The sequence below is a fragment of the Phoenix dactylifera genome, chromosome 8, assembly GCF_051530095.1.
Source record: "Phoenix dactylifera cultivar Ajwa chromosome 8, Ajwa_hap1_PhDact_Kaust_v1.1, whole genome shotgun sequence".
NCBI classification, from domain to species: Eukaryota; Viridiplantae; Streptophyta; class Magnoliopsida; order Arecales; family Arecaceae; genus Phoenix; species Phoenix dactylifera.
In genome coordinates this window covers 14791383-14817416 of record NC_143197.1, presented here as the reverse complement: position 1 = coordinate 14817416, position 26034 = coordinate 14791383, and the positions used below count along the sequence as shown (strand labels likewise).

Below are 26034 nucleotides of genomic sequence, written 5' to 3'. Positions count from 1 at the left end.
CAACACAAACTATCCTTTCGTCAATGTCTAATGCTGTAGAATTTTATGGACGCTAGATGGTCCCGTTTTAATGATAAAATAGCAGTTTCCCCTCTTCTTCCCTTTTTAATCGCAGAGTTGGAGATTTTGGCCAACCACGTCACATTCTCCATCATCCAAACTAATAACGTGTAGGTTTAGCAAAAAAAAAAAAAAACTAATAACGTGTACATCACGTGCAGGCAAGTTTTATTATACTAAAAATATATCTATTTGAGTAAAGTTTGCCACTAAAGTGATTTCATGTAAAAATGTCAAACCCCGATGGTGCATCAGTAAATGCAGCTCAAACTCTGTCCCCCTAGAACTAAATAAGGTAAAGTAGTATGTAAGGCCTAAAGGATAAAAAAGACCAAGAAAGAGAAAAAAATATAGCCATAATGGCGGTTTCTGCTGATTGATCGCTCCCTCGGTAGTGATAAATATACCTCTGCTCGTGGCTTGAGCTTCGGTTTTTAAGCGAGCAACCAAGCTCCTCTCCCCCCTCTCTCGCTCTTGGAGTCTTCGAGCGAGCGAGCTGTCTCCGGGCTCCGATCCAAACCCACGGGGAAATCCTTTTGTGATGCTAATCTCCTCCCTGAAATGCTCCATCGCCGCGGCCTGGAACCCCGGAAACCCCGAGCTCGTTCGCTGCGCGGGCGGTGGAGATCTGGGCTTCCTAGGATTTAACAGGAATCACATGCGCTCGCAAAGCTCGGCTTAGGGTTTCCCCACTTCCTTCTCCGGCTTCTCGGGTAACGAGCTGGTTTTCCTGGTTCAAAGAGCTTCTTCCGGATAACTGTGGGGATATGGTTTGAGATCGAGGCGTGGTTGAGGAGGCAAGCTTGTTCTGGTGCTTCGGGAGCTTTTGTTGCTGGCTTGAAGTGCTGGGAGAGCTTCTGAGGTGAGATCTGGGGGGTTTTCCAGTTTACACTAGGGTTTCTTCTTAAATGTGTGGGCTTTTCGGCGAGTTGTGGTGGTTCGAACTGCTCCCTTGAGGCTTGGAGAGCTTTTTCTCTGCGGAAGTTTGAGATTTTATGGGGTTATTGATTGAAAGTTTTCTTGTTTTGTAGGGTTTTGCTCGGTTGCTTCAGTTGAGTTAGCTGGTGTACTTTAGCTTGGTTTTTTTTCTTATTTCTTGAGGCTAGTTACTAGCCTTTCTGCTCTTGTTCGAAACCTGGGGTGGAGATTGCTAAAGCAGGAGTTTTGGTTAGAATTGCTTCTGACGTTTGGAAGCCCAGGCTGTACCAGGCCTGAGGAAACGGAAACTTGTGAAATCTGGGATCTCGATTTTGGTTTCATCTGGAATTTCTTTGTCAGAAGGTGGAAATAATCTTTTCATGTTTCAGATTAAAATATGTAACTCTTAAGGCTTGCATGGCTAATGTCAGGAACTGATGAGACTGGACACGAGAATTTCCTGCAGTGAAACTGACTTCGGGTGAAGGGTGTGAGCATATAGCTTCTGGCTTTCTTTCACTAAGTGGTGTATTTCAGGCCAATTTTGTGTTGGTCCTCTTCTTCAAGGTGTAGCTGTTGGATGAACTGAAGCAGTGGGTTCTTTATAGCATTTTCAAGCAGGGAAGATAAAAGTGATAGTTTTGTTGACGAGGTGCCTCCATTCAGAGAATTGACCGGTGTGTTGAAGAAAAAGAAGAGCTTTTGTCTTCAGCTTTTTTGGTTCCTTTCGCATTAAACCCTTCGACATCTGCAAGAGATGAGGCCCTCATCATCAGGTCTTGCAAATCAGCCTCAGGAAGGTGAGCTTCTAAGCAGCTTAATCTCTTAATTGTCTAAAAACTTTGTGTTAATGGAACTACAGTGTTAGTACCATGCATTCTATGTAGCTGCTGTAGATTCATATTTTTATATTTTAACTCATTATTGTGATTTTTATTTTTATAGAATGCATGGTAGAAGGTATCATTCTACTGGTTTTGGGTTCTTCGTCAGTTTTGCTTTTTTCTCTATAATCCATGCATCATGGATGAATGCACTGTGCTCTTTCGGAATTTGACTTCCCTGTTGAAACTCGGAAGTCATTGAGAATTTTAGCTGGTTGCTAGTTGGTTGCATGAGCATGAACTACGTAAGCAATATATAGATTTTCTGCTCCAATGAACTAGTCTCTAGGCTTTATGGCAGGCCCCAATGTTGTGTTGGCCTGTAAATTAGCATTATTTAGAAGGTCAATGTCACCCTGATGCCCATTCCTAGACAGTTGTCAAGCCTTGATATGTCCTGTATCCATAAAGACAGACCCATATAGATGCAATAAAATCCAAGCAGGCTGAGGTTAAGGTGTATGATCAGTGGCTGGATAAGGGTTTCCTGATTGGAATTTCTCGTTTGAAGTTCGAAATTTGAGATTTTTGTTTATTGGCTCCAGGTGCCTATCTTTTGGGTTTTTCCTTCTTCTGAAGATATTGGTATGTTTTGCATTTAGTTTTCAATTTGATCTTCTTTGGGTTTAATGGTGTACAATGTACAAGCTCTGTATCTTCTGCAACCCAAATCTTGGAATTTTCTACAGTTTCAGTATGTCAAGTTTCTCCTTCTTCTAAATTACCAGCATCTGCCTGTATTGGTTAACAGGCCAGTAGTTGCACAAAAGAACTATCCAGTTTGCATTTGCCACATATCCAAAATGTATGTGTGTCCTATGCCTGCGATTGTAGAGGATTGAAAATCTGTCGTGCATCCCAGTCTTGCATGGTTGGAAAGTTAGTCAACCTTACTCAGACAGTGGATTCAAACTGTGATATACTTGCAGGGCTTACCTACTTGTGACAGCCCTTGTGTCGCAGACAGAGAGATACCAGTCTTTCTCTGAGGAGCTGTGGTACTAAAAGAGCCATGTTCAGGAGATACAAATCATAGATCTATAACATTCCTTAATGTAATAGGACTGGATTTCAATCCGCGATGGAAGAAAGCAACATCCTCTGCAGACATAGACTTACCTTTCTAGTTGTACTTGTAGTTTTGCATTGTATGGTCAATTATCAGATAATGATAGGAGTATTTTTTAGGTTTAAATTTAAATTTTGAAACAGCTTGCAATATTTAATGGTTTTGTTTATACATCTTTCTATCTATTTAGCTAAGGTTTCAAAACCATCCTATATAGGGAAACAATTGTATGCATCTTTAGCTATAATTAAAATACTTTGCTGATCAATTCCAAGTCATGATCATTTTCACCTTGCTGGATCTTTTTGAAGTTTGCTTCTAATGAGTGCCATATATATTCCATCATTTGCAGAAGAACAAAGATGTCTGAATTCAGAGTTATGGCATGCATGTGCTGGACCTCTTGTATCTTTACCTGTTGTTGGAAGTCGTGTGATATATTTCCCACAGGGCCATAGTGAGCAGGTCAGTTTTGCACTCAAATTATAAATCAGGTTGTTTCACTCATGGATTACAAAGGCATGCACTATTATAAAGTGATGATATGTTTATGACTGGAGTGTAGGGCAGGTACTTTTGAGTTCGCCTTGCATGGAACAATTTTTCATACATTTTCGCTGGCTTGCTAATTGTGATGTGTGATTTCTACTTTCTTATGTCTTGCATGTTTCATAAATTTGCACATCATGTATTTTTCAGTTATTTATTTTTTTGTTTTAGTATCTATAAACCTTGTATTTTTTTGTTTTAGATTCTGTAAAAGGTTCTCTAATTCAGCTTCACTGTAGGCAAACTTTCGTGATAAAGATCAGGCCTTCTGTCTTGGGTTCCTTATGATTTTTGTGAAGTATAATACTTCTCTGCACCCATGCAGGTGGCTGCATCAACAAACAAGGAAATTGATTCCCATATTCCCAACTACCCTAGCTTGCAGCCGCAGCTGATCTGTCAGCTGCATGATGTTACGATGCATGTAAGTTAGATATTCATTTTTGGGCATGTATGGTTTCATGTCCAGCTTCCTGATGCATGAATGTATGTTGTGAACACTTCAGGCAGATGCAGAGACAGATGAAGTTTATGCCCAAATGACATTGCAACCTTTGAGCCTGGTAATCAACAGTATCTATATGCGATTACACTATGTGTGCTTCACTGCTTTGTATAAAGTTTGGCATTATCTTATCTACAGCAAGAGCAAAAAGAACCCTATCACCCTACTGAACTGGGTACTCCCAGCAAACAGCCAACCAATTATTTCTGTAAGACACTGACTGCAAGTGACACCAGTACACATGGTGGTTTCTCTGTTCCCCGTCGAGCAGCTGAAAAGGTTTTTCCTCCATTGGTGAGTCTGTTTTGTCTTGTGAACTTAAACAGGCTAAGTGGCTGTTTTTCTGGAAAGTATGCATTACAAACTACTTGTCTTCTTATTCTTCTATATCTACGTTGCTTTTCAAGGATTTTTCGCAGCAGCCTCCTGCACAAGAGTTGATTGCAAGGGACCTTCATGGAAATGAGTGGAAATTCCGTCACATCTTCCGTGGTATGCAAGAAGTTTCAACTAGTATCGGCATTATATGTTACTCTAAATGTACCTTTGTTAAGTCATCAGTATGTTTTTACTAACCATGTTACTCGTTATGATTAATTATTGGAAATCACTTGTTTGAAAAGATATTCACTTAGTACCCTTACGATATTTAAGAAAATGTGGTACAATTTATTGAGCTCTAAGAAAACCTTGGCTTCTTCTATTCTTTGTCTTACTCATTCTCCAACCCCAGGAGATATGGAGGCTTTGCTCCTAGTTTGTGAACTAAATTGCTTAACTAGTAAGGTAGGTGTACCTTTTTGCCCACTAGTATTGCACGTATTATGGCAGGCTTTCTCTTGTATAATGTTGACTAAGAACTCAGCACAAACTCCCAGGGAGTGATATCGGATTCCAGGCTGGTTGTATAAAGTTTTCAAAGCTTGGTTAACAACGGATAAGACTTTGATCCATAAAATCATCCCCAATTAAGTGGTGAAAGTTAAGACAGTCCTCTGCATTTTCACATCCTTTATAATTATTACAGTAATCAAATTACATGCAAGGCAATTTTATCTTGTTCATATATGTCTTTTCCCTCTTTTTTCTGTTTGTGTATGATGATGCATGGTATTAATATCTCAAATAAGATTTAAGCAGGTTATTTTAACTATCTTATCTTTCAGCATGAAATATGATAAAATTATGGCTTACTTCTTATTGATTATATATAGGATATATAGGAGATTTCCTTATGCCAGGTCAATCTTAGAGATTACTGACATAAGGATTGTAAGAATATGTTTTATCGAGAAGTTCAGAAACAGAAAAAATGGAAATTAAAAGAATGCTTGTGTATATTATGCTTTAATGTGCTTATACCAAGATAAGTTTGTGCCTGGATGCATTTAATAAGGTAAATGAGTGATAAACATGAAGAGAGCATGACAATGAGAGGAAGACACTAGTTAAAAAAGTTGTGCAATTGAAGTTTAGAAGCATGAATAAATGTGGTAAGCTCTCAGAAAGTTGAAGGCCTACAACATCCTAGGATGTGATCATAGAGAAGAGTGAATGGCCAACTAGGAGTGTAACAGGTAATTTTGGTTATACAGGAGTAGGTATGGTTCTGCTTATCATAATCTTTATTGATTTATGAGGTGACATGTTGCTGTTGTTCAAAGTGGATATGTGGTTTGAGGATGAATGAAAAGATTTTATGTATATCACATCTGTCAACTTTACATTTGGGGAAAATTGGACTTTAAACATGGTGTCCTATTGTGAATAGTCTCTGGATAGTAGCAAAAAATGATATAAGAATTAGTTGTGCAATCATGTGGATGTAAGTTGTTATATATGGGCCAGACCACCTTTACTGCCTTCGTGGCTAGGGCCTCTCCCCTGATAACCTTGTCAAGGATTTGAGGATTTGCATCCTCTTCCTCATCAAAGCTGTTTTATTTTCATCCCCAGGGTGATTACTTAGACATCACTAGGGATATGCATTGCCTTATTTTCTTTCTTGCATCAGGAATTATGAGTCAGCTTGCTTGTGCATCTATTGATATTTTGTTGACTAATGAACAATTATGAGGTCATGCAATAAGTGCACAAGTTTTCTGATTTACTTTTGGTTATACCATCTTATTTTCTGTGTAAACATCATTGATAACCATCTCCTGCGCATTCCATCATTGTAAAATAGCAAACAACAGTGTTTTTTTAGTTAACCATTCACCCCTTTCTCTATTCTAAAATTTAGTTTGGTAATTTATATCTGTAATTTATTTTTAACAAACATAAGTGGAATACTGCTTGCTTTTAGTACTGTAGGTATTAATGATTTTCAAGTGTCCACTATAACTTTGTTTCCTTAGCTACATATTTAAAATTCAGCAGTTTCTCATAAATTTATTGTTTTTGATGATTTCATGCTCTACTATGATCATTGAGAAACTTAGATCTCGATGCTGATGATACTTTCTCTAACATTACTGATATGCTTGTTTGGATGTAGGTGCTCTACTTTAAGGGCATTGTGTTATCATGTTAAAGAGTCACATTGTTCTTGTGTTATAGCGATCTAAAATATAGCCTAGCAGCTTTAGAAATGATAATTTAGTCATGCAATGTGGAATGTATGATATAACATGTAATGTAACATCAAATATAATTCTGGTTACTTATCCTAATAAGCATCATGAAATGTGGCTGTTCAACTGATGCATGAACATGTAATTTACATTTGCATATTTTTTTGATTGAATATATATATGTGTGTGTGTGTGTGTGTGTGTGTGTACATTTAATTTCGATTGTTTCATTTATATTGTGTGTCCTTGATGCACTTATTCTGCCACAAGGTGTAGGAGCATTTGTGCTATAGCAAGCTTGATATGCTACTTGCTTGCTGGCAGACACCAAAGAGAAGGCAAGGGACATGCAAATAAGTTGTGCATTCCGCATTGGTCTGCCATTATGGCCAAGATTAGGTCTTTCTCAGGACTGAGATGAAGAATGGGGTGTTCAACCTTGCATGATAGACTTGATTTGCAGCATTTGATCATGAACTGGTTGCAAACATCATGTTGGCTTCTTTTCAACATGATATGAAAAATGAACTGTTCATGTCTGTTGGGTGTGGTTTCGGGTTGAAATATCAAGTTAAGGAAGTCATTGAAATTTATTTAATATAAATTGTGTTGTTGACGTAAGTTGATTTAGGCATAACACCAGTGTTATAGAGTTTAATCTGGAATGACGTATTATGTTTTCAATTTGATCTTTCATATTATATAATTCTGCAGAATGTTGAGGATAGTGTCTTTGTAATTAATCCTCTTGGATTACATGTTTGAAGACCTGTGTTCTTGTATTTTCTACCTAGTCTTGTTCTCATGTGATATTGTTGAAAATGCTGGAAAGTGCTAGCTGATACATGTGGTTTATATACATATACATATACATATACATATACTTACACACACATATACATATACATATGCACACACATAAACATATACATATACACATATAATGCTTGACATGTTTGCTATTTTGTCACAAGAACACATTCTTGATGCAGGTCAGCCAAAGAGACATCTTCTTACAACAGGATGGAGTGTTTTTGTAAGTGCCAAGAGACTTATTGCGGGGGATTCGGTCCTTTTTATCTGGTATTGTTATATAGCCTTGTTTCCGTTGCAAAGCTTCTGGCACCTACATAAATTTATGTTGCTAACACAAGTATATTGACTTGTTAGGAATGAAAACAATCAGTTACTTCTGGGCATTCGGCGTGCTAATCGACCACAAACAGTTATGCCTTCATCAGTTTTATCAAGTGATAGCATGCACATAGGCCTTCTTGCTGCAGCTGCTCATGCTGCTGCGACAAATAGCCGTTTTACCATATTTTATAACCCTAGGTACAGTGGTGCATTTTGCAGTGCCTATATGTTCGTGCTTTTGCCAATTGATGATATCTTATATTATTTGATTTCAGGGCAAGCCCTTCTGAATTTGTTATACCGCTAGCTCAGTATGTTAAAGCAGTCTATCACACACGTGTTTCTGTGGGCATGCGTTTCCGAATGCTTTTTGAGACAGAAGAGTCGAGTGTTCGCCGGTGGGTTTGTATTATAAGTTTTATCATTTGTTTAAATTTTTGAGCATGTTCTTAAATGTGCACTGTCGTGTACTGATTGAGCACTTTAATATTTCTAACCTGCATTTAGTTATGATTTATGTACTGTCAAGCATCACTTAGAACAGGTTTTCCACATTTTTATGGTTTCAACTCGTGTAATGCTTTGCCTTGTTTATTTCCAGATACATGGGCACAATTACTGGGATAAGTGATCTGGACCCTGTCCGTTGGCCAAACTCGCATTGGCGTTCTGTGAAGGTAAATATTCTCAAACAGCTGTTATATTTGATTTTCAATATAGACTACTCTGTTCTCACAATGCAGTTATAATATTTACTGTAAGCTTGTTGTCTGGCCACTTGTGCAAAGGTGACTGCTTGGAATAGGTTGCACATGTGCCATCTTCAGAAATATGGTTATAAGCTTGGGGTTTACTGATTCAGGTTGGCTGGGATGAATCAACTGCTGGAGAGAGGCAGCCGAGGGTGTCCTTATGGGAGATCGAGCCTCTAACAACATTCCCAATGTATCCAACTCCTTTTCCTCTCAGGCTTAAGCGTCCATGGCCTACAGGATTGCCCTCATTGCATGGTATCCCTTCTGATTGCATTTTGTATGGGTTGCCAAGACCATTACGAGGATGCCTTATTCCAAATGCTTGAGATGGTTATTTTAGCAAAACAAAAAAAAAAGTCTCGGTTGTTTTTTGGCTGTACTTCTCCCCATCTTACCCTCATCATAATTTATGTAGGTGGAAAAGATGATGATCTCGATCTGAGTTCTCCACTGAGGTGGCTTCGAGATGGTGGAAACCCAGGGGTCCAATCTCTGAATTTCCAGGGAATTGGTGTTACACCTTGGTTGCAGCCAAGGCTTGATGCTTCAGTACTTGGCCTGCAACCTGACATGTACCAGTCAATGGCTGCAGCTGCACTTCAGGAAATAAGGACTGTGGATCCTACAAAACAGGTATCACCAACTATTCTGCCATTCCAGCAACCTCAAGTAACAAGCAGATCCAGCCATCTGTTACCGAGCCAGATTCTGCAGCAAGCACAACCTCAATCACAGCAAAACTTCCATCATACCATTCAAGATAACCAGGTTCCAAGCCAGACTCAGTCCCAATTCCTTCAGCATCAGTTGCAGCATTGCAACTCATTTGGTGAGCAGAAGCAGCACCAACAAATTCAGCAGCACCAAATACCACAGCAGCAGCAGCATCTGCAAATACAACAGCAACAACAGCGTCAACAAATGCAACAACAGAAGCACTTGTCTGATCATCAACAAATTCCTAACGTAGTGTCTGCCTTGTCTCAGTTTTCCTCTGCTTCTCATTCCCAGTCTCCACTGCAAAAGAATTCCTCATTTTCCCAACGACAGAACCTTCCAGATTCTAATGGTAACTCTGTTTCAACTTCTAGTGCCTTCCCCCTGCATAATATTTTGCGACCATTTTCTCCAGAAGACACGCCACTCAGTTTGCCAAGAACTACCCCTCTAATCGCTTCCAGTCCATGGCCATCTAAACGAGTTGCAGTTGAGTCGATTCTCCCATCAGGTGCTCAGTGTGTTGTTCCCCGTGTGGAACAGTTAGGTGCCACACAGCCTAACACCTCTCCACATTCTGTAACATTGGCACCTTTTCCAGGAAGGGAATGTTCGGTGGATCATGGTAACATGGATCCCCAAAACAATTTGTTGTTTGGGGTTAACATAGATTCCTCGTCGCTTCTGGTGCAAAATGGCATGCCGAGCCTCAGAACTGTTGTCAGTGAATCTGATTCAGCAGCCATGCCATATGCTGCTTGCAATTTTTTGAGTCCCTCAGGAACTGACTTCCCATTGAATCAAGCCCTGACTAGTTCCAGTTGTTTGGACAAATCTGGTTTTTTGCATTATTCCCCTGAGAATATGGATCACGTGAACTCTCGGAGCGGGACCTTTGTGAAGGTGAGTGATTTTCCTTTTAAATGGATAATAGGTGACTTTACCACATTCTCTTATTTGGACTTTTGTTTCCTCCAGGGCATTTCAGATGTGGAAAGTTAGATTTGCTTTTACTAAAACAAATACCTAATGCTTTTTTATAATTATTTCGTTTTTCAAGTTAAAGGCTTAGCATATGACTCGATCTTGCAATGACGTAGATACTACATATGACGGAGATGGTAATTTTTGGGTAAACAATGCCGATATGTTCTGCCCTTTCCTCTCGAGAAAGCTGATATAACATATAGCATGCTAACTTAGTAGACAGTATATTACAACTGCTAGCATGTATATGTATTACCTTACCAGAAAAATATATAAACATTTAGAATAGAAGATGCTGATTTTGGGTTGTATGAGTTCTCTAATTAGACCATTTTACACGATTGATTTGTGCATCTTGAGTGAATCAGTGAAGTATGCTATAAACTAATCATCGTTGGTTGGCATCTTAGGTTTACAAGTCAGGGTCCTTGGGGAGGTTGCTGGATATCACCAAGTTTAGCAGCTACCATGAGCTGCGTAGTGAGCTTGGGCGTCTGTTTGGCCTTGAAGGCCAGTTAGAAGACCCTGTGAGATCAGGCTGGCAGCTTGTATTCGTTGACCGGGAGAATGATGCTCTTCTTGTTGGCGATGATCCTTGGCAGTATGTATCTTTCTGCTTTTACCTTCTCTATTGCTCACGATTTCTTCAGGAGCTCTATATGGACAAGGCTTTATAATTATAGTTATTTGATTTTATTAAAGTGAAAATCTTGTTTCTCAGATCTTGAACTAGATTTTTGTAATTGTCTTTATTATTTAGATAACATTAGTTTTCATAGTCAGGAAGCATAGAATGAATTGTACTTCAGGATCATTTTTTTTTTGCTGACATTTTATATGCTTCTCACATTTCTTTGGGTTGTGCTCACAGGGAATTTGTGAACACTGTATACTGCATAAAGATACTCGCGCCCCAAGAAGTGCAGCAGATGGGCAAACAAGGTGTTGATCTTCTGAACTCGGCACCCATCAAAAGACTCCCCAGCAACAGTTGTGATGGCTATGGAAGCCGGCAGGACTCGAGAAATCTGAGCGCTGGTATCACATCTGTGGGGTCTTTGGATTATTGAAGAAGTCTGCTAGGCTTTCAGTTTATGCCAGCTCCTTGTATTTTGCTGCACTAGCTCGCTTTAGAAGCTAGACCGGAGCACTGACTAAGTGAGCTGTGTATGTCTAATAACTGTATCATATGATATCGACTCAGAACCTTCCTATACATGCAGAGCACTTATTATTTGAGTATTGATTCTGTGAGTATAGGCTATTTTACTAACTAGTCCTGCTACAGGATATTGCCAACAGGCCTCTGAATTCTTGAACTCCAGAATCTTAGTGACACTTTCCTCTTTTTTTGGTACCAATGACACTCTTTTACTTCAATTTAATTGTAACGAAATGCTGTACCATAAGGTGTCAGAATTAGATTCTAGAGAGAAGTAACCCTTTCTACTCAAAATTGAATGGTGTCAGCTTCGGCAGCTGCTTCAGAAAATGACCTCCAGAACTGGACCACACCGAACGTCGCGGCTCTCTCCATGTGATCAGGTCGCTTTCCCATTTTTGGAATTTCTACCCATTCAATCGTGGAAAAGAACCACTTCTTTGGGACACCGATGGGGATGCTTTTCACTCTCTTCGATTCAATTTCTACCCTCCAACCTTTTGTCGTGCTCGTATCTCTGTCCTTTTTCCAAAGCCAAGTGACCCATTTATCTGGAATTCACCTGCTCCGCTTTACTCAGTACAGTGTGGATATCATGCTGCCCGAGCCCACCATCCGGTGGATGTGTTTGGTTAACCGGAGCGACACATCGGCCTTCTTGATATTAAGTGCGAGCATGTGGTCTCCATTAACGCGCTATGTCAGCATTGTTCCTCTTCCATCATTTTCTGGTGATTCTCCGTCCCTTTCGTATCTTTGGCGCGGGCCAAAGGCCTCGGATCTGGTCTTCTCTCTTTGACTGCTCTGTGCCCAAAGCGCCTCAGTTTCTTCTATCCCAGTAGTAGCGGTAACTACAATCCGTGCTGCCCTTTCGCTCCTTGCACCGTGTAGCGTGTAGTCCCACAGACAAGTCACAACGAGCCACGTTGCTAGCTAGATTACAGCTGTATCATGATGATGAAGAGTTTGAATATGACACTGGTTGAGAAACCTAGCAATTAATTCACTTCCTTGTACCGCTCTCATTCTATGCCCAAAGAACCGGTTGAACAGGGGGCTTGCGTTCCATGAACTGCCAACGGCTAGTTCGCTCTGAGAGGTGATTGTGCCAAAGTTCGTGCATGGCAGATATGGAGAGGAAAACAAGTTCGGATGGGAAGGCAAGCTCCAGGAATGCGGCTGCGGAGGCAGTCAGGGGCGAGGACCGGGCACAACCGGTGCGAGGTGAGGGATCAGGGCTTCGGGCGATGTCAGAGACCTCGGTGACCCATCAAGCCTTGGACGCGGAAGTGGAGCAACTTCGCAAGTTGTTCTCGACCGTTTTGAGTTACCGGAGGAGCCAATAGAGGCCTCGCATAGGGAGTAGGATGGCTTGGCGGTGGTGATCCACAGCCTCAGCCTTCGGGTGCCGGCGGACTGGGTGGCTAAGGATGTGGCTGCCCGTAGAAAGATGGAAGGGGAGGTGGTGATGGTGCCCCTCGCCAATGATCACCTCACCTTGTGGTTTAGGACGACGGCGGATCGGGATCAGGCACTCATCGAAGGATCGTGGGTGGTGGCGGGCCAGCTCCTCACCATAGAGCCAGGGACGCCTGATTTGTGCCGGGGTTGGACACCATGAAGATGGTAATGGTGTGGATCCGGCTCCTCCGGCTGCCGGTGGAGTACTAGACTACCACGACTATCCTCCGGATTGTGGCGCTGGTGGGGCGGCCGATCGCGATTGATGGCCTGATAGAGCAGCAACGGGTGATGGGTTTCGGTCGGGTGAAGGTGGCAATTGATGCCACTAAGCCACTTCTCCCCAGTGTTCAAATCTAATGGAAGACGATGTTGTCGTGGCAGCCCTTCGTCTGTGAAAACGTGCCGGAGTTCTGCTTCGGATGTGGGAGGATCAGGCACCCGGAGGCAATGTGCCAATTTTCAGCTCCGACGCAGGCAGAGGAGGGAAGAGCTTGGCAGAGGCCCATGGTGGTGGAGACAGGGAATGATCTTGGCAAGCCAAAGTCAAGCTTCGGGGAGAAGGCTTGCAGGCTAATCTTCGGCCTCTGGCTGGCGGCAATGCGGATCCGGCTGCCACGAACTGCAAAGGGGCCACCGCGGCTTAGGAAGACGACCAAGTCCACGCTCGAGTCGTCTTCGTCTACGCTGCTTTCATCGTTGGCTAAATCGACCTCGCCCGAGTCCCCACTGGACTCAGATGGCTGGTAGAAGTCGACGAAGGTGGCTCGCCAATGGTCACCCCCGAAGGAGTCCTCGGCTGGGGAGGGCGGCGACTCCGAGTCTAGATCCGAGTCACTGCGAGGAAGAAGCCGAGTTGGCTCGTCCTTTGACTTGCTCGTAGGCCTGGTCGACTCGGCGGAGGGGTAGGGGGCAGCTAGGTCGGCTGAAAGGTCCGAATGGCTGATGCAGGCCTGGGCCAATCTAATAAACGACCCAGGAGCCCAGTGCTAAACTCTGGGATGCAGATGGGTGAGTTGGCATTGTGGCCTAGGCCTCGCCAGAGGAGGGTCTAGGCACGCCCCATGTGCCTGATGCGGGCAGCCTAATTGCCCAAGGCGGGTCCGCTAGGGGCCCCGTAGCGGGCCGACTTGGGCTGAGACGGGCGTGCTACCCCTGCTAGGCACGGTCGGGTCTAAGTTGGGCACAGTGGCGAGGCCACCATCTACGGCCACAGCGATGCCGAGCCCAACGATGATTGGCCACCTCGATCCTCATCGAGATGCGTCCGTGAGCTATTTGGAGGAGGGATTGGGCACGGGAGAGCCAGCGGCACTAGGTGATGGTGCGACAACAACTCAGCTAGCTCGAGTGCCCCGGGGATTGGCGACGCAAGGAGGCAGTGGCGGTGACTACGACGACGACGATGACTGCGACTGGATTGCAGGCATGGAGGCCGCTGGCAGGGCGGCAGCGGCCGTGGATCACCCTACTGTTGTGCAACGGGTCAAGGTAGTGGTGATGCGGGTGGTTTCGGGCATGAGCGAGGATGGCGACCAGCGGGCCGGGCTGGGCCGGGCCGGCCCATGATGAAGAGGTGGACCCCGAGGCTCTAGGGGGTAGCATCAAGGGCTGCTCATCAGGGAACAACACCATGAAGATTCTAACATGGAACTGCAGGAGAGCGGCCAAGGCTTCATGATATCTTTCAGGAGATTGGTTCAAGTTAATGATCTGGAGATCAGCTTCCTATGAAGACACGTTTGTCTGGAGATGGGCTACGTCGAGTGCAATGGCGCTTGGCAACTGATTGGGAGTCCTTTGCAGTGGAGTCCCAGGGACTGTCTGGGGTATTTTGGTGTTGTGGAAGCGAGGGACAGCCACTGTGGATGTCTTCCGCAACTGCTCACAGCAGGTTTTAATGATTTTTCAGAACCTAATAAAGCCTCGTGGGCTTATGCGGTGTGTATGCGAGCACTAATTATAGGGCAAAGAGAGTCCTCTTGAATGAGATCACCAACCTTGTGTCCTTGGGCATTCCGATAGGGGTGGTGGGTGATTTCAGTTGTATCCAAGGCACCAGTGAGAAGAGGGGAGGCTGTTGGGAACCCGCCCATGCCGCAGAAAATTCAAAAAAAAAAAATTCAGATGGCAGCGGAATTCGACATAAGCGGGATCGACGTTCATGTCATGAACGTTGTTTCATGAACCATTCGTAGATGGGTAAGGATTAAATATTTTTAAAAACATTAGAAGATCAGATCTTCACCTTGTACGGGTAGATGATCACTGCAAACTGATGATCGTGGTTTTTGGATGAAGGTTCGCTTGAAGCCGTTCAAATGCCCGGCCTCTACGGGTATCCACACGAAGCAGGAACCGATCCAAGCTTTCTATCTCCCCGGGGTGCTAGCTCCCTTGCAGAGATAACTTTGATGGCTGATGTCCTCCCTTTCAATCAACTCTTGATTGTGCTTGGGAGGAGGAAGAAGAAGGATGAAGATCAGAGAAGGATCAAAGCCCCTGCAGCCCACTTTCTTTTTCCTGCATTGGAAGGAGGAAAGGAGGAGGAGGAGGAGGCTGCCAAGGCCTTCTTCTTTTCTTCTCCTTGCTGGCGGCTGAACCAAGGGAGAGGAGAGGGAGGCCACGGCTTGGAGGGGAGAAGGCTTCTATTGCATGCCCTAGCTGCCGCCCACCTCCCCTTTTTAAAGACATGAAGGGCTCCTACAAGTTAGGAGCCCTTGACTTATTTCCAAGAGGAGGCGCCGGCCCCCTCTCTTCATGCCGCACCAATCAAGAGGAGAGTGTTAGATGTATGCCCTAGAAGCCAATCTGGCTGACACATTGTTAATTCTAGGGACATAATTTTGTACTTGACTATTTATTAATGAATAAATATTAGAAGGCATCTTTTCATTCATACTATTTATGTGTCTATGAATCGTCCAAGAAATTAATAAGATGATGATGCATATTCTCAAGAGTTGAGAATTTGAGCCATGTATCATTGGTGATTAATTTCTAAATGCTCCTGATCAATGGATCATCACGAGGACGGTGATCGATCCGATCAGTGCACAGATCACTTTCCTTCTGGATGGACGAGACTTGAGTCCATAGTGTAGGGACACTGAAGTGATAGTGCAGGTACTTGTTAGAGAACAAGGGTACTGAGCGTGACCAAGACAAGAAGTCACTTGGATGTCTATCCACTCGTTAGTGACTTGCTTGATGTTGCAGTAGTATGACTGGTCCTTTGACCTGCGGTGCTTCAGCTACTCACAGTGAGGTTATTGTAGTTTGACTACACTTATACATGGTCTCTAGTCATATGGGTCCTTATAGTGTAGATTGGCTGCAGTAAGTTCACTGTAGGAGTAGGGTATGCACTTACATGGAATCTATCGACCTTGATAGAAGAGGAGTGATCCTATGTGATTTGTTAGACTGAGTTCTAAGACCTTGGCCAGGGCACTAATATAAAGTGGAGAAAGAGTTTTCCACTAACGATCTCGAGTCGAATAAATCTTGACATATGACAGACAAAGGGGTTTGACGAGTTATCCATGACCTCCGTCCTGTAGGGATCCACGATAGTAAGACTGTATCACACGATAACTGCACCTAGAGGTTCATCATTCTATTCTACTGTGTAGCCACTACATGCTGCTAGGTGTCACTGGTGGATGGTGGGACTCATAGGGATTATCTCGATGATCGATAAACCCTAATGAGTAGAGTTGGAATCGTTCCAATCCATTGAAAGGAGTTTTCAATGATATTGTGATAGAGATCATAATATATCTCACTACCAGTCAGAGTAGAACCTATGGGTTCACATACACTAGAAGTATTGACCGATCCGATGGTTGAATCGTGATTAGAAATCACAAGTAATCAATTCGATTGATATTTAGTTGAAGAAGGAACAAAGAAAATTAATTAATTGGACTTAAACATAAATCCTACTTCGAGTAGGATTCCTAGAGTCCTAATTGGATTAGGACTGGGAATCCTAGTTGGAGTAGGACTGGAATTCCTACTTGGAATAGGATTCCTACTGTTGCCCAAGGTGACAAGCCAAGAGGGGGGGGGGGGGTGAATTGGTTTCTCTCGATTTTAACTATCTTACTTATGTTAATTGATGAGTTAGTGGAATTAAAACTAATCACAATACAAACAACAAGAAGTATAGTGGTTCGGTGCTCTCCTAAGCACCTACGTCCACTCTCCAAGCGACCTCTTGGGAATTCACTATAATCCCGCGGATTACAGTTGGATTGTTTTTCGGGCTCACAATCCAAAAATCTTTACACTTTGGTTTTCCGGGTTCACCAAAAAACCTATGTTGGTTTTACGGGCTCACCAACGAACCTATGTTGGTTTTACGGGCTCACCAATGAACCTTTACAATTGGTTTTTCGGGTTCACCAATCAACCTATTCCGTTGGTTTTGCGGGCTAACCAACCAACCTTTACAAGTAGTTTAATAAACAAAGGAAGAAGATTTAAACTCCTAGATGAGCAAATATAACAATATAATCTACAAAGAAGAGTTTAGAGAATATTTATCGCTTGATGTGACTTCTCTCTTCTTAGTCAAGGATGCTTCACTCTTCAAGGGTGGATGGAGCTCTTGATGACTCTTTGAATCTGCTCAACCACTTTCTTTTGACTCTTGAATGAAGCACTTGGATGAAGAAGATTAGGGCACTTTCTCTTTCTTGTGTACACTTTGATATTCTTTGGAAAGGATGTTCTCTCTTATGAATAGTACCACTTTAAATAGTTTTCTTCATTCATTGGACAAGCCCCAATGGTTAGAATTCAAAAACTAGCCGTTACTCACTGTTGGAAGGACAAAAAGTACTTCTGCAGAACTAGCCGTTATGCTTCTGCCCGTGTTTGGGTCGGCTCAACCTGTCCTTGGGTCGACCCAACTTTCACTTGGGTCGACTCAACCTTTCCTTGGGTCGACCCTCTCAGAACTACAGAAACTTGCAATTCAGCCTTCCTTCCCTTGGGTCGACCCAACATTTCTTTGGGTCGACTCAAGGTTCAGTTGGGTCGACTCAACTTTTTCTTGGGTCGACCCTCTCAGGGTTTCCAGAGAACCTTTTCTGTCATCTGTTCTGTCTTGCCTTTAGGTCGACCCTCTCAGGGTTTGGGTCGACTCAAGCTTGGGTCGACTCAACTTCATCTTGGGTCGACCCTCTCAGTATTTTCAGAGAACCATTTTCTGAGTTGTTGAGAAGCTTGAAGTTTGGGTCGACTCATGCTTTCCTTGGGTCGACCCAACTTACTGTTTATCTGTGCCATTTTTGCAGAAGTGTGCCAAATGCTTTCTTGATGTGCCGGGGTCGACCCAATCAACCTTGGGGTCGACTCAATCCACACTTTGCTGCAACTCAAGGTTAGATTCATCCAAGTAAACAATGAAATGCATCTTTAACTTGTTATACAAATATACTGAGAGTAATATACTTATAAATGAAGTATCGAATTAACTTATAACATACTCTCGATTATTGCTTGTTAATCATCAAAATAACACTATCATCCTCAATCTCCCCCTTTTTGATGATTACAAAATATAGAGTATGAGCCTATTGATACTTGTCTTAAGATTAGTTTTAACAGGGCTCAAGTTGTTGAATTTCAGCTTTTCAAATATGAGAGTGAAGTCTCCCCCTATATCATTCAAATGTTTCCAATTTAACTTTTTGAATTGCTCCCCCTTTCATTTATATTTCATTAAAGATGAAACTCCAAAAATTCGAGATAAAGCATGAGTTTCAGGTTATGTATCGAGGTGTGAAAGGTGCGTGCCAAATTCTGAAATTCTATGTGCCAAATTCTGAAATTTAATAGAAATTTTAGATTTGATTGTTTTCATTGTTACAAATTGCTCCCCCTTAAATGTATATGCTTTCCTTTGTAATTTTCAATTTGTTTTACAAGTTATTTCTCTTTCTTTACTTCTCCCCCTTTTTGTTATCATCAAATAGGTGCATGGGAATAGAAAAAATAAATAACATACATTCAAACTTCATTGATCAAAATAGGAATATTTCAGTACATTAATACCAAAAACAAAAGCAAATACAATGTTCCTCAATCAAGTTTAAAGTACATGATAAACACAAAATACATATGAGAACTAGATACCTATCCTAGGCTCTAAACAAGATCGTGAGACTCTCCCGGATCGCTTGGCTACGGCTCTCTTGGGTCCCATTTCTCCAAGATCTTGAAGTAATCTACTGTTTGGAGATGATTGGAGAAGATTTGAGAGTGGAGAATAGGGTTTTCGGAAGAGGACAAAGGGTAAACAGTGCCCTAGATAGCTCACGGGTCCCTCTTTTAACAGTGGGGTCCCGACGTTGGGTCGACTCAAGAATTTTCTTGGGTCGACTCAACATTGGGTCGACCCTATTCTGGGTTGGGTCGACCCAAGTTCTGAAAATTTTTCCTTTCTCTTCCTTTTCGCTTCTAAAAATTTTCCTTGCTTCCAATCCTTACAAATTCTTTCTGGGACAATGATACATGAGTAAGGAATCTATAGATTACAAGTTTGACTCATGTTTCATGGGTTTTTAGAAATGGGAGGAATGTATCATGAGACTGCTTGCTCCCTTTTATATCTCTTCAATAAAAAGGATCACATATGCCTAATTCCCTCCTTAGCGTGTAGAATCTATCTTCACTCAAGGATTTTGTGAATATGTCAGCTAATTATTTTTCAGTGCATATATGCTCAATATATATGTTTCCATTTTGCACATGATCCCTAATAAAATGATATCTTATTTCTATGTGTTTGGCTTTAGAATGCTGAATCGGATTTTTAGTGAGGTTGATGGCACTAGTATTATCACACTTAATAGGAATGTTATCTAGCTTAACTCCATAGTCCTCTAGTTGTTGCTTAAGCCATAGTACTTGAGCACAACAACTGCCAGTAGCTATATATTCAGCTTCAGCTGTTGACAGTGCCACTGAATTCTGCTTTTTGCTAAACCATGATACTAAGTTGTTTTCTAAGAATTGACATGTTCCACTAGTGCTCTTCCTATCTAATTTGCATCCAGCAAAATCAGCATCTGAGTATGCAAACAAATCTAGACAGGAGTCTCTTGAGTACCATAATCCTATGTTCGTAGTTCCTCTTAAATATCTAAGGATTCTTTTAACAGCACTTAAATGTGTGTGGAGTGATTGATCATAACCCTATTTGATTTTGATGAGCTCAAAGCATCTGAGTATATCTCTTGTTTACTAATGAATTCAATTGAGTGTTTCAGTGAAAATCTTGTCTAAAGTGTTTCTAGACTTGGTTCATAATATTTTGGATAAGTTAAGAAGTCAGTTTGAACCAAAGTCTGAGACTCGAGTCGACTCCGGAGTATTACGAGTCGACTCCAAGCGTATCAGAATCACTGGCACGGGCTCGAGTCGACTCCGGATCATTACGAGTCGATTCCGACTGAGAACAGACAGACAAGCAGAAAGCATCAACTCAAAACCTGTCAGCGAGTCGACTCCTGAAGTGCGCGAGTCGACTTCGATGTTTACCGAGTCGACTCCGGAGTAGTATGAGTCGACTCCAAGGAGTTACAGACAGAAAAGTCAGAGAGCGAATTTCGACCCTGAGATTCGAGTCGACTCCTGTGGAACGCGAGTCGACTCCTGTGGAACGCGAGTCGACTCCGATGGTTGGTAGGTCGACTCCAAAGAAAGCGAGAGTCGACTCTCAGTGGTTCACAAGGCAAAAGTCAGAGAGCAGTTTTCGGACTCTGAGATTCGAGTCGACTCCCGCAATGCGCGAGTCGACTCCGAGACAGCGCGACCCCAAAAAGACAGAAGACCGAATTATTGTCTCTGAGAGCCGAGTCGACTCCCAGACAGCTCGAGTCGACCCCAAGGCAGCGCTACACCAAAAAGGCAGAAGGCCATGTTTCGGAAACTGAGAGCCGAGTCGACTCCAGAACAGTCCGAGTCGACTCCAAGACTGGACGAGCCAAAAGACAGAAGATCGGGAGTTCGGGCTCTGAGCGCCGAGTCGACTCCCAGGATTGTCGAGTCGACTCGAGTGGGCCAGGTTGAAAATTGGCTCCGTGGACTTCATGGGATGAGCCGACTCCAAAAATGCCAAGTCAGCTCCAGAAGTTGGCGAGTCGACTCCGGGTCAAGTCGAGTCGACTCCCAGTCGAAGAGGCCACTTTAATTCAAATCCGGAACAGTTGCCGAGTCGACTCCAGAAAAGCATGAGTCGACTCCCGCTACAGCCGAGTCGACTCCTGATCGCGCGAGTCGACTCCGACCCCCAACGGACATATTGTCAGGTTGTGCAGAGTGTGCAGAACGGACAGAAAAAGGTGTCTAACGGCTAGTTTCCATGGGGGATGGCTTAAATAGCCACAGAGGACTGTAGCAAGGCAGGGAAGCACCATTCCATTCAGAGAAATCAAGCATTCATTCTCTGCATACTTGTCTTCAACGAAAAGAAGGAAGAGCGCCATTAACTCCATCCAACTTCCTCTCCCAGCATTTTAAAGAAGCCTCCTCCTGCATTCAAGTCGACCAGACATTCCAGAGGAGACTCAAAGTTCAAGAAGCCCTACTCTACTCCAACTCAAAAGTGTTTGAGGGCTCTTAACTTCTCTCTAGTTTATATTGTAGCAAATCTGCTTTTTAAGAAGCTCAGTTTTTCTGTTTGTTTCTTATTCTTTCCATATTGTCTTTGCTTGGTTCAATCGGGGGATTGAATCAAGGGTGTAGAGATTGGTTGGTGAGCCAAGTGTAAAACCAACGTGTAAGGGTTCGATTGTGATCCCGGGAAAACAATCGGGGTGGTTCTAGTCGGTGAGCCAGGGAAAACCGACCGAGTTCGTTGTGAGCTCGTAAAACAACAAGTTTGGTTGTGAGCTTGTAAAACAACCGGCTGTAATCCGAGGGGTTATAGTGAATTTCCAAGTGAGACTTGGGGAGTGGACGTAGGAGCAAGGGTTAGCTCCGAACCACTATAAAAGCCTTGTGTTTGTGATTGTGTGTCTCTTTCTTTTACTCTCATTTCATTCACAGCACATAGCAATTAATTAATCATCTTGGTAAAGCATTAATTAGTCATCCACAACGTTTTAATTGCAAAATTATTTTAAAACCCAATTTACCCCCCCTCTTGGGTTGTCTATCTGGGCAACAAGTGGTATCAGAGCCTAAACTCTTCTACCCTAAGAGTAAAAGATCAAAATGACAACCCCATTTGGATCTTCCCACATTGAGGGTCAGTCCACCCAAAGACCCCCATTCTTTAATGGATCCGACTACTCATATTGGAAGGCTAGGATGAGAATATTCATCCAAGCCCAAGACTATGAGATGTGGACCATTGTAGTAAATGGACCATACATCCCATCCATCTATGTAGAGGGTGTCACTGTACCTAAACTAGAAAAGGATTGGGATGAACATGACATGAGAAAGGCACAACTCAATTCTAAAGCAATGAATGTGCTTTACTGTGCATTAGATAGGAATGAATTCAATAGAGTCTCTACTTGCAATTCTGTAAAAGAGATTTGGAACAGACTTGAAGTGACCCATGAGGGCACGAATCAAGTCAAAGAATCCAAAATAAATATATTAGTTTATAAGTATGAACTATTTAAGATGGATTCTAATGAGACAATCACTAGCATGTTCACTAGGTTTACTGACATTGTCAATGGCCTAAAAAGCCTTGGCAAAAACTATACTAACAGTGATCTTGTCAGAAAAATTCTTCGCTGTCTACCAAGGTCATGGGAAGCCAAGGTGACGGCAATCCAAGAAGCTAAGGACTTGAACAAGCTTCCACTTGAAGAGCTCCTTGGATCCCTAATGACTCACGAGCTAATAATGAAGCAGCACAGCGAAGAAGAGTCCTCCCATAAGAAAAAGGTAATAGCTCTCAAATCTACATCATCTAACAAAGATTTGTCTTGCAGTAGCAGCAGTGAAGAAGAAGATCATGAGGGAGATGATGATGAGGCTCTTCTTGTGCGCAAGTTCAGAAAATTCATCAACCACAAGAAGTCCTATCATCAAAGGAGAGGCCCCTCAAATTCCTATCGCAAGGATAAAGGTAAGGAAAAAGAAAATGAGGGGATTGGGTGTTATGAGTGCAAGAAGCCGGGGCACATCAGAGCTGAGTGTCCCTTACTAAAGAAGGGCAGCAAGTACAAGAAGAAGAAAGCCCTTGTCACCACCTTATCGGACTCCGACGCATCATCTTCATCATCGGATGAGGAACAAGAAGAAAAGGCCAATTTCTGTTTTATGGCCAATGAAAATGAGGTAACATCCAACACGCATCTCGATTTTACCTTTGATGAATTGTATGATGCATTTAATGAATTAATGATTGAATATAAGGCCATAAATCTTAAGAATAAAGAACTAAAAATAGCTAATCAATCTTACCTACATAAATACGATAAGTTAGTTAAGGATAAGGATTGTATCACCAAAGAAAATGCAGAACTTAAAACAAGCAACCAAATATTGATACAAAAGAATAATACCTTAACTAAAGAAAATGAAAGGCTGAACAAAGAAACATTAGAACCCAAAAACTATAAACATATAAATGAGAGTATCACAAAAGAACTAAATGATCTAAAAGCAGAAAAACAGACACTAACTAAAGAACTTGAGAAATACAAACCCTTGGTTGAAAAATTTACATATAGTTCTGAAAAATTAAATATGATACTTAATAGTCAACGAGCTGTATTCAATAGAACAGGTTTAGGATACAAACCTAAAAACAAGCAAAAACTTCTTGGTAACTTCTTTGTTAAAGCAGGAGAAAGTAAAATTAAGAAAATAACCTGTTTTTGTTGTGGAACTGTAGGACATAAAGCAAACGTATGTGACTATAGGAAAGGGAAAACTAAAAGAAAAATCAAAAGGGTATGGGTTCCAAAAGGAACCAACATGACTAACCATGAAGGACCCAAGAAAACTTGGGTACCTAAAATTATATGATCTGCTTGTGTAGGAGTGTCTTGCAGCCAAGGTCAACAAAAATTGCTGGTACTTGGATAGTGGCTGTTCAAGACACATGACGGGTGACAAGGATCAATTCTTCATCCTTGAAGCTAAGAAGGGAGGTGCTGTGACTTTTGGAGACAACAACCAAGGTCACATCATTGGTATAGGTAAAGTACAAATTACCCCTTCTACTTTTATTGATAATGTTAGATATGTTGACGGTCTTAAGCATAATTTATTAAGCATTAGTCAATTATGTGATAAAGGTTATGATATTATGTTTAAACCATCACTATGCATCGTAACAAACCCAAATGACAATAGTTTAGTTTTTAAAGGAATAAGACGTGGAAATGTGTATGTTGTAGACCTTGAGGATCTTGCCAAACACAACCCATGCTTAGTTGTTAATGAAACTAAGGACAATGATGCTAGTTGGTTATGGCATCGTAAGTTAGGTCATGCAAGCATGGACACAATATCTAAACTAGTTAAAAGAGATTCGGTGATAGGTTTGCCAAAATTAAAGTTTGAAAAGATAACATATGTGAAGCATGTCAATTTGGCAAACAATCAAAGAACTTCTTTAAATCTATAAATTGTGTCTCAACCTCTAGACCTCTAGAACTACTACACATGGACCTATTCGGACCAACTAGAACCACAAGCCTAGGTGGAAATAAATATGGTCTAGTTATTGTAGATGATTATTCTAGATACACTTGGGTCATGTTCTTAGCTCATAAGGATCAAGCTTTTTCAGTTTTTAAGAAATTTCATAAAGAAGTAACCAATGCTAGAGATACTTCAGTAATAGCTATTAGAAGTGACCATGGTACCGAATTCAAAAATCATTTATTTGATGAGTTTTGTAGTAAAAAGGGGATAACACATAATTTTTCTGCACCTAGGACACCACAACAAAATGGAGTTGTGGAGAGAAAAAATAGAACTCTAGAGGAAATGGCTAGAACTATGTTATGTGAAAGTAACCTCCCTAAGTACTTTTGGGGAGAAGCCATTAATACTTCTTGTCATATATTAAATAGAGTTTTATTGAAACCTATTATAAAGAAAATACCTTATGAACTTTGGAAAAACAGAAAACCAAAGGTAAACTATTTTCATATCTTTGGATGTAGGTGTTTTGTTCATAATAATGGAAAAGATAATCTAGGAAAATTTGATTCTAAATCTGATGAGGGCATATTCTTAGGGTACTCTACAACTAGTAAAGCATATAAAGTCTTTAATAAAAGAACCCTAGTTATAGAAGAATCCATACATATTGTCTTCGATGATTCTAGTGATATCTCTTCTAGTAAGAGAGTTAATTTTGATGATGATACGGAAATTCTTGAAGAAAAGATTGACGAGATGACATTACAAGATAACAGTCAAAAATTAATTGAAGATGCATCATCAAGCCAAGAGACTATAGTAGATCATGGGCTAACTAAAGCTTGGAGGTATGCTCACGGGCATCCTAAGGAATTAATTCTAAATGATCCATCTCAACCTATCAGGACTAGAGCATCCCTTAGGAACTTAAACAATCATCTAGCTTTCGTTTCACATTTTGAGCCTAAACGCATAGAAGAAGCTGAAAAAGATGTAAATTGGATAAATGCAATGCAAGAAGAATTAAACCAATTTACTAGAAACAAAGTATGGAATCTAGTTGAAAGACCTTCTGAATATCCAATTATAGGTACCAAATGGATTTATAAAAATAAACTTGATGAAAATGGAATTGTCATAAGGAATAAGGCTAGACTAGTAGCAAAGGGCTATAATCAAGAAGAAGGTATAGATTTTGATGAAACCTTTGCTCCTGTAGCTAGACTTGAGGCTATTAGATTATTATTAGCATATGCATGCTCTAAGGACTTCAAACTATTTCAAATGGATGTAAAAAAGTGCATTTTTAAATGGGTATATTAATGAGGAGGTATATGTAGAACAACCTCCTGGTTTTGAAAATCATCAATACCCTAATCATGTATATAAATTGAACAAAGCACTTTATGGTTTGAAACAAGCACCTAGAGCATGGTATGAGAGGCTTAGCAAATTCTTATTAGAACATGAGTTCTCTAGGGGTAATGTAGATACAACACTATTTCTGAAAAAGCAAAACAAAGATATGTTATTAGTGCAGATTTACGTTGATGATATTATTTTCGGTGCTACTAACAATCGCCTCTGCGAAGAATTTGCTGATTTGATGCAGAGTGA

General features: G+C 41.6%; 1 protein-coding gene across 3 annotated transcripts; it reads left to right on the top strand.

Moving 5' to 3' along the window:
- Nucleotides 1-376: 376 nt before the first annotated feature.
- On the top strand, nt 377-11403 carry LOC103697593 (auxin response factor 17-like). Of its 3 annotated transcripts, none has more exons than XM_088702887.2 (16): nt 396-922; nt 1092-1341; nt 1445-1778; nt 3284-3396; nt 3806-3904; nt 3987-4043; nt 4124-4279; nt 4393-4477; nt 7554-7644; nt 7732-7896; nt 7974-8096; nt 8300-8375; nt 8561-8708; nt 8869-10073; nt 10568-10758; nt 11029-11403. In XM_088702887.2, the coding sequence occupies exons 3-16, from the start codon at nt 1736-1738 to the stop codon at nt 11225-11227; spliced, it is 2751 nt and encodes a 916-aa protein (XP_088559013.2). In that variant the 5' UTR covers nt 396-922; nt 1092-1341; nt 1445-1735; the 3' UTR covers nt 11228-11403. The 3 variants fall into 3 exon arrangements, with proteins under 3 accessions (XP_038972619.2, XP_088559013.2, XP_038972620.2); XM_039116692.3 differs by having other exon boundaries at nt 419-922; nt 7536-7644; XM_039116691.3 differs by having other exon boundaries at nt 377-922; nt 1092-1778; nt 7536-7644.
- The last annotated feature ends 14631 nt before the right edge of the window (nt 11404-26034 follow it).

What these genes read in the sequence shown, in the direction of transcription:
- LOC103697593 (XM_039116691.3), top strand. Translation starts at nt 1,736, where the DNA reads ATGAGGCCCTCATCATCAGGTCTTGCAAATCAGCCTCAGGAAG. An exon ending in AAAAGGTTTTTCCTCCATTG is followed by an intron (nt 4,280 to 4,392) that starts GTGAGTCTGTTT and finishes TTGCTTTTCAAG; the next exon opens with GATTTTTCGCAGCAGCCTCC. An exon ending in GGAGCGGGACCTTTGTGAAG is followed by an intron (nt 10,074 to 10,567) that starts GTGAGTGATTTT and finishes TTGGCATCTTAG; the next exon opens with GTTTACAAGTCAGGGTCCTT.